Here is a 9109-nt window from a genome sequence, read left to right as displayed (position 1 = left end):
GCCTTTTCACAAAGGAAAAAAGTGGCAAACTCAAAATATCAAAGAAAGATCTTGAAGCTCACCTCAAAATGAACCACTCTGACAGCCAGCGGTGCGGACAGACAGCTCTTCCAACTGATATGCCACCAGTGCATTCTCCAGAACATCAGCTGGACATCAGCCCTCCCAAGTGGAGCGAAGTGGAGAGAATTGTACGTCGGGCAAGAGCTGCATTCTCCCCTGGGCCCAATGGAGTCCCATACCAACTTTATAAGAACGCACCAGAGGTATTACGTTTTCTTTGGAAGCTGATGAAGGTGGTGTGGCAGAAACAAGCAATTCCAGCTGCGTGGCGGAGGGCAGGATGTATCCTAATCCCCAAGGAAAAGGATTCTGCCGACATCAACCAGTTTTGCCAAATCAGCCTCCTGAACGTTGAGGGCAAAATCTTCTTCAGTGTAGTGTCTCACAGGCTGGCGGTCTACCTGGAAAAGAACCACTACATTGATACCACGGTGCAGAAGGCAGGGATCCCAGGCTTCTCCGGCTGCTTGGAGCACACAAACATGATATGGCATCAAATCCAGGCCACCAAAAAGGTGGGAAGAGATCTCCATGTCGTGTTCCTGGACCTCGCCAATGCCTTTGGGTCAGTTCCTCACAATCTCCTCTGGACGGCATTCAACTATTTCAGCATCCCAGAAGCAATCACCGGCCTCGTCAAATCCTACTTCCAAGACGTGCAGGTATGCCTGACAACTGATGAGTATATCACCGCATGACAACGGCTGGAAATAGGGATAATGCAGGATGCACCATCTCGCCTCTAGCCTTCACGATGGCTATGGAGGTCATCATCCGAGCCTCCCGGTGGGTAGTAGGAGGACAGAAGCTCAAACCTGGTCTTCGTCTCCCTCCCATCAGAGCTTATATGGATGACATGACCATACTTACCACTACTCCTTTGTACCCTCCGCTATTGTTCTTTTAAATGCCAGTAGGAAAAGGTAGTGGGTGAAAAAGCCTTCCCTCTTAAGCTTAGGGCTATACTATGATGTGTAACCTATTGTAACTTATTATGTATATTTTATGTGTATTTAACATTGTGTGCTTCTCCTGTCGCGAAACTAATCGCCCCCTTGGGGACAAATAAAGTAATTGATTGATTGATTGATTGATTGATTGATTGATTGATTGATTATCAGTTCAATTGGTCACAAGCAAATTAATCAAATACACCAAACATAAAGCATGTGCCAGACAACTGCTGAACAAGCTGCAGGAGAACATCCAGTGGGCCCGGATGGAAATAAAGCCGAGTAAGTCGAGGAGCATTTCAGTTGTCAAGGGGAAGTTGTCAGAACACCGGTTCTACGTCGGCGAGGAACCCATACCAACAGTGTCAGAGAAGCCAGTCAAGAGTCTTGGACGTTGGTACAATGCCACCCTGAAGGACACAGAACAAGTGGACCACCTTAGGCTGGACACCATAAGTGGCCTTGAGAGTATAAATAAGTCCATGCTCCCAGGCAGCCTGAAGCTTTGGTGCCTCCAGTTTGGGCTGTTACCCAGGCTGATGTGGCCTCTTACCATCTATGAGGTCCCAATCTCAAAGGTTGAAAAACTGGAGAGTTTGGTCAGCTCATTTGCCAAAAACTGTCTGGGACTCCCCAGATGCTTTAGCAACATCGGGCTGTACGGAAGAGACATTCTGGAACTTCCTGTTTCCAGCCTTGCAGAGGAGTTCAAATGTTCCAAAGTAAGATTGGAAATGACACTGTCGGAATCCCGTGACCCTTGTGTAGCCCAAACAGCTCCTACCCTGGTGACCGGAAGGAAATGGACCCCAACTGCAGCTACTCAGCAGGCGAAGTCAGACCTCAGGCACAGAGACATTGTTGGCCTAGTGCAACAAGGGAGAGGAGGCCTTGGTCTGGGAGAGAGTAGGCCAACCTGGCAGAGGGCAGCTCCAGCTCAGCGCCGACGTCTGGTCATCGATGAGGTGCGTCGGCAAGAGCAGGCAACAAGGTGTGCAAAGGCTGTCTCACAAGCCAAGTAGGGACAGTGGATGAGATGGGAGGGAGTTGAGAGGAGAAAGTTCTCTTGGAGGGAGCTGTTGGGCATGGAAGCATTTCACACCAGCTTCATCTTACGTGCAACGTATGATGTCCTGCCTTCCCCCTCTAACCTCAACCAATGGTACGGAGAAGACCCTACATGCCCCCTCTGTCCATCTCCCGCAAACCTCAAACACATTCTGGTTGGCTACAAGACGAGCCTGTCACAAGGCCGTTACACCTGGCGGCACAACCACGTCCTCAAGTGCCTGGCAGCTACTCTGGATACCAAACGGACAAAGATCAATGCCCTTCCCCCTCCATCAGTCCATCCTACATCTGCAAGAGATTTCATCCGAGAAGGAGCAAAGCCAGCCAAAGTTCACACAACATCGGACATCGGCCAGCTCGGAGGGGCACGAGACTGGAAGTTGGTAGCAGATCTGAACCACAGGCTATGCTTCCCACCTGAGATCGCCAAAACAAACCTCAGACCAGACCTTGTGCTCTGGTCCTCCTCACTTCACACGGTCTATATCATAGAGCTCACTGTTCCCTGGGAGCAGTGCTTTAAGTGGGCCGGTACGGAGCGGTACGCAGTACCGGCACTTCTAAATTGTACCCATCAGCGTACCGGAAATTATTTACTGTGTGCGGCGCGTACCGGTACTGTTCTTCCCAGATTCCCCATCAGTCAGTAACTCCCCCCGATCTCCCCAAAGTCTACAGGTTGGATTTGTTGATTAAGGTGTTTTGATGCTCAAAGCTTGCCGTACAGACGAAAAGGCGCGCTTGGCCAACCCGCGGCTCGCAAGCCGCATGCGGCTCTTTGGCCGGTGTCATGCGGCTCTTGCAACTTTATTTGATAGGTGCAGTGAAAGACAGACTCGTAGGAAGTGGGTGCAAAATATGCCGTGACTGGAATCGAACCCGCGTTCACTGTACGCAAGTCGCCTGCTCATCCCATTGAGCTATAGGGGCGCGCTTGTGGTTGTGACGGAAATAACTTGGAGGGACAAAATGCATGGCCAAACGGAAATATGAAGGTAAATACAGGTTTTTAACAGAGTGGGAGAGTTTAATATATATATATATATATATATATATATATATATATATATATATATATATATATATATATATATATATACATACACACACACAAATTTACATAGTCCCATATTTGTATGACTGGAGGGGGAGTACCGGCACTTATTTTTTCCCACTTAAAGCACTGCCTGGGAGGCTGCTGTTGAGGAGGCCTTCGAACGCAAGAGTCAATAATTATGATGATGACAATAAGTATGTTAAAAAACAAAAACATGACAATTGACCCCTGAATATCTAGTTCAGAATAAAATGTTCAGAATAAAATGACTCCAGAAGTCAGTTTATAGTTTGACTTCCACCAGAACCAAGTACAGATTTTATTCTTTTCAAAAAGACTGTCACATGCAAATATTGTCAATATTAATAAGGATTCAAGTCTCTTTATGTTAAAGGGACAAAAACATTCCTTTATTTTTTATTTCATTTTTAGTATCTTTTAGAGACTGGAAAATAAATGTGGATCCTATTTAAACTCTGATAATACAACAAGACTACGGGTGTCTAAGACTTTTACAGCTTACTATATACAACTTAAACATACTATATCAGTTAAAAGTGCACCAAAGAAGAACATTCATTATCAGTTGTCTATTTAGTGGAAGTCATCATAGTTAATCAGCTGATATTACAGCCGGGTGAGAAGGATACTTGTTTAATTTTTACGTCTTAGATGTGGTTCTTACTAGAATACAATACACTCACAGACCCTAAACTCAGGTTGAAAAGTTCAGATGTAGTTTTTGTTCAAGCCCTTTGAACAATTAACGATTAAATGCAAAGCTGCATTAATTTAAATTAATCATAGTCATGTCTCATCTTCACTCATCTATATAAATGCAGATTAATTGGTTGTGTGATTATGGGCCTTTTTTTTTTTTTTAATTTAATGTTATTTAATTTAAATACAAAATAAAACCACACAACATTCAGAAGGAAATTATTCCAAAAGCAGGTTGGATCCAAAGCCAACAGAGAGCATCGTCCAACAAACACCAAACCTACAATAAAGCATGGTGGTGGCAGCATCATTCCTTGGGCCATTTCTTTTCAACTGAACCGTGGGAACTTGTCAAGATAGAAAATTCATATCTGCAGATACTCAGATATTTTGCTGCCAAACCGTCTGTATTCTGTCAAAAAGCTGGAAAAGATGAATTTTCACATTTCTACGTGACAATGTCCAAAAGCAAACATAATCAAGCGAGACATGGTTTCGGAAAAGAAAAATTAAAGTCCCAGAGCAGCAAAGTCAGAACCCAGACTTCAGTCACATCAAACCCTGGAGTGGAATAAAAACAGCTGTAAACAGAAAATCCTTTTTCGCAAAAAAAAGGGGGGGGGGGGGGGGGGTGTTCCAGTGTCTAGATGTGTGAATACAGATGTATTCATATCATAAAGACTTGTTTTTGTAACAAAGGTGTTCAGATTTATACCAATAAGATGTTTCCTAAATACATATTTCTTTTGTTTCGCCATTTCTGTTGGTAGAAATATTAAAGATGCAACAACTGACATATGATAAGGGGGTGTAGTCCTCTTATTTAAATTCAAAAATATTTTAATGCCCAAAGGGAAATTAAGTTGATATTTTACAATATTATATTTGATTATATTATATTCATTTTGTATCACAAACAAAAGTTTGCTTCAATCTTGGTGAATAAAGAGCTTTAGATCAAATTCTTTATATTTTACACTCAACTACTGTAAGTCCCTGTATGTGATGCACTTCAGATCAAGAGATTTGATAACATATTTGATGACAACTAAAACCCAGCAAGCTCAGTAAAGGTCAAACAGGGAGAGAAAATGACTAAATAAATATTTAAAAAAAAAAAACACACACACGAGAGCCGTTGCATCATATTGGTGAAATAAAGTAGAAGCATAACAAACACGACCAGACTTCAATTCAACCTTTATTATCTTGTTCTTTTCTGCTTTAAATTAACTTCTCCTTTTTTTGTAACATTTGAGATAAATGAAAACATCCTGAACAGGAGTGATAATAAAGACTGACTTAATTTAAATTGATACATAACAAAATGAAACAGTAAAACATAACAGGTAATGTTTTTAACGTGTCTGTAAAACACTGTTCCAGCTCAGCTTGGTATGGTAGGACGCGGCATCTTTACACAAATGCCTTCAGTTGTTTGCCTCGTCTTAAAACAAAACATTACTCTTATTGCAATTGACAGAAAAAAAAAAAAAAATACAATGAGGAACAAAATGCTGCTTAAAAAATAACACAACATAAGAGACATATGCAATAGTGCCAATGTTTTTGATTTTTTTTTTCTTTTTCTTCTTAAGCCATCACAATGTCCAGACAGTCAAGCACAGATGTGTTAACATCCACTGGCTCCGTCTTTCTCTTTAATTCAAGCTGTCAGATAAACATCTTTTCACTTCTCTGGCTGGAGCCGATAAGTGTTCAAAAAGCAAGCATTCACACACAAACACTCACGCACACATGTGCAAACACACACAAGAATATCTCATGAATCTCTTCTGGACACGAAAGAAAAAAACAAAACATTCAACATAGTAGCGCAACACAGACACCTGCGATATCGTCGTCATCTTCATCACATCTTCCTCCATTTGGCCAATGACTATCAACACTCCTTTCATGCACACAAACACACACACACAGAGGCAGGCAGGCAGGAGGCCACCTTTTACAGCGAGTAAATAAGGGATCCGTGTCATAATTACATCATGACAATATAAACCAACTTGAGATCTTGAGTATGAAAAAAAAAAAAAAAAAAAAAAAATACAAGGTCAGAATCTGAAGGATAAACAAAAAAAACTAACAAAAAAGACATCTCTGAAGTTCCATGTTGTTTCACACATTTTGTTTCTGAAACACAAGATATGACGACCGACGTACACCGACGGGGAGATACAATTTGTTTGTCAAATATAAGAGGGGTGAGTAAGTGATGAGAGGGTGCGATGCTGCCGATGCGACAGGTGGGCGGCCGCTGGGTTTTAGCCAAGGCCACTGCTGCTGTAACAGTTCATTTATCCTGCAAAGGTCTTTAGTTGATGTGTTGTAGCTCCGTTTCAAAAATGGAAGGATTTCTGGAGGATGAGTCAACAAAAAAAAACCCAGAGGCATATAGTGCAAGTTTGGCTAATGTTGTTTTTGTTAGGATATCTTTGTTTTTAAATCACCCTGGGTCCCATTGTGATGGCATGTTTCCACCAAGGTAGATGTGTCAGTACCCACTAAAAACAGTGACACCTCTCAAATGCTGCCGGTCAGCCGTTTGACTCAGTAGTGTGGTGCTGTCCCAACTTTTCTACAAACTCCCCATCCTTTCCTCTGCTTCTGTCTCGCTCTCGAGCTTCCATGAAGAACTGGAATGCGGAAATATGCCAGCCAGGTCTATGAGGGCTCAGTCTGCAAGTGTGGATTTGAGATTTGACCATTAAATAGTGATACAAAAAAAAAAAAAAAAAAGGAAAGGGAAAAAGGTGACACACTGACACGATAAAAACAGCAATAGCTAAACTTGTTTCCATGTACGACTGGCTGAGCCTGTCTACAGTGCATGCCTGAGTGATTGGATTTCTGGATGCCAATGTTGGGATTTAGAGTAAAAAGACAGTTATCCAGTCGAGTCCAAAAACAAAAGTTGAATGGATTTCACCTTTTCCCCCAGTTCAAGTTTCACTGTTGTCTTCATTTAAAGTTAAGCGGTTTAATGTGTATGTGACAATAACCTGTATGGTGTCTTTAAGTGTCTCTGCGTTGGATGACAAGTGTAGCTTTATTTCACGTCATCTCCACTTGTAGATAAATGTAGAGTGTGACATATGTATAACAACCCCGGTGTAAAAGACGTGTATCAGTCAGCGCCGCCCCCCAGCAGGTCCCCTGGCAGCAGTGATGCGGGGCTTCCCATCTGGTGCCGGTCGTCGAGTGCTGGAGACCCCCAGAGGCTGCTGGTGGGGTACCCTGCCCCGCTCATCCCCCCCACCCCTCCCCAGAGACCCTGCCTTCTGGCCTCCACGCCGCCTGCTCCGCCCACGCAAGTCCCATTGCTGCTCCACTGGGAGAAGATCCCGAGTCCAGGCCCTGGAGTGGCAGACTGGTCCAATGAGCTGCCTGTGCTTTCCAGACTTTGCCACCCTGAACTGGAAGACATGGCTCCTCCGTTTCCTGCTCCTCCCGACGAGGCTCCCTCCACTCCGCCTCCTACCGTGCTGCATCCTGCTCCGCCCCGCTCACAGCTTCCTCCGTTGCTGCTCACCCCGACGGCGGAGGCGGCGACGGGCCCCACGCCTGCAGAGCCGGCCGCGGTAGCTCCGCTTCCTGCTCCTCCTGCCTGGGAATGTGCAATGTAGCGAGCCACGTCCTCCTCACTGACAAACTCTGCCAAGATGGTGGTGTTACCCAGAACACACCTGAGGAACAAAAGCCTCAGTCAGTTTTTTTTTTAAATTTATTAACATACAGTGCAAACAACAACAAAAGACGACATCAGTTTGTGTGTGTGTGTGTGTGTGTGTGTGTGTGTGTGTGTGTGTGTGTGTGTGTGTGTGTGTGTGTGTGTGTGTGTGTGTGTAAATAAGATGAAAGTAGATACATAAATTGAGAATATTAATTTTGAGAGTAAATAAGTTAAAAAAATAAATAATTATCATATAGAGTGGTGTAGCACGATATAATATAAATATAGTATAATAATATAGTAATATCCTAATATAACATAATTTTTATAAAATATTATAACATATAACCAGTACTCGAGTTGTAAAAAGAAATCAGGGGGGATGGTGGATTTTATCATATGGGGACAGATAATTTGTGCTGATTACAAATAATATAATTAAGCTATGTCATTCCTGCAGAAATACTGCAGGAATGACATAGCAGCAGTTAAATGCAGCCTTCTGTAAGCTTTAAATATCCACTGGGCTTACATCAAATACATCAAAATACAACAATAAAAAACAGTTTTCTGAACTTATCAATATGACTCTGTCCTTCACAGGATAAGTAAAATGGGTCACTGCAAAAACTCAAAATCTTAACAAGAATATTTGTCTTATTTCTAGTTAAAATGTCTCATTTTAGTAAAAAAATCTCATTACACTTAAAACAAGACTCATCACTGGAAAAAACAACAATTTTCACCTGTTTCAAGTAGATTTTCACTTAATATTTTCACTTAATAAGTAGAAAAATCTGCCAGTGGAACAGGATTTTTTTGCTTGTAATGAGAAGATAAATATTGTCCCACTGGCAGATTTTCCTACTTATTTTAAGTGAAAATTTACTTGAAACAGGTGAAAACTGTCAAATAAGTTATTTTTCTGGTGATGACTCTAAATGTTGAAATAGCAGTAAAACCACATTCATTGATGAAATGACATAAGGGATGGAAAGGGGGGATGACAGTTTTACAGGGGGATGATTCTGACCGTTTTTATTTCAGGGGGGATGCCATCCCCCCTAATCCCCCCTCAACTCCAGTACTGCATATAACCAAATTATATCACCATACTATAATATATAACAATATAATACTATAGTTTAACATCCCATGAGATTTCATAACTTAATATAATAATACACTATGAAACAATATATCATGATAATGCCAGGAATGATTATTAGAGTTAGAATTGGTAATTTATGTATTGCAATGAGGGGTGAGGTCAGACCGGAGCGTCAGGGAAGCGAGCAGGAGCCCCCACCAGACTCCAGTTGCCCGAAAAAGCCTCAGTCAGTGATGGCGTGTGGATTTTGTAAACCTCCAGTACATCAATCAACAGGACAAACAGTTTTTCCACAAACTAGCAAACTTAAATCTCAAGTTTGGGCAGTAAAAATTAGGCAATACAGTCAATCGTAACGTGGACATGGAGCCAGCGTCAGATGTCTGCGTTCCAACTGCTGCATTCATGATGGCTTTCAGCAGGTTGCACTTATGGGATTAAAC

At 42.3% G+C, this 9109-nt stretch overlaps 1 protein-coding gene across 2 annotated transcripts in view; it reads right to left on the bottom strand.

Annotated features, from left to right (window-relative positions):
• Nucleotides 1–5047: 5047 nt before the first annotated feature.
• The window catches only part of tnrc6ba (trinucleotide repeat containing adaptor 6Ba), a 36301-nt gene continuing 32239 nt past the window's right edge, over nucleotides 5048–9109 (bottom strand). For both annotated transcript variants that reach the window (XM_061709230.1, XM_061709231.1), the window contains one exon: nucleotides 5048–7568. In XM_061709230.1, coding sequence (XP_061565214.1) covers nucleotides 7010–7568 — 559 coding nt within the window. In that variant the 3' untranslated portion in view covers nucleotides 5048–7009. The remainder of the gene's footprint in view (nucleotides 7569–9109) is intronic.

This window comes from Cololabis saira, chromosome 19, assembly GCF_033807715.1.
Source record: "Cololabis saira isolate AMF1-May2022 chromosome 19, fColSai1.1, whole genome shotgun sequence".
Classification (NCBI taxonomy): domain Eukaryota; kingdom Metazoa; phylum Chordata; class Actinopteri; order Beloniformes; family Belonidae; genus Cololabis; species Cololabis saira.
Note: the sequence above shows the minus strand (reverse complement) of the source record. Positions and strands in the feature narration are given on the sequence as shown.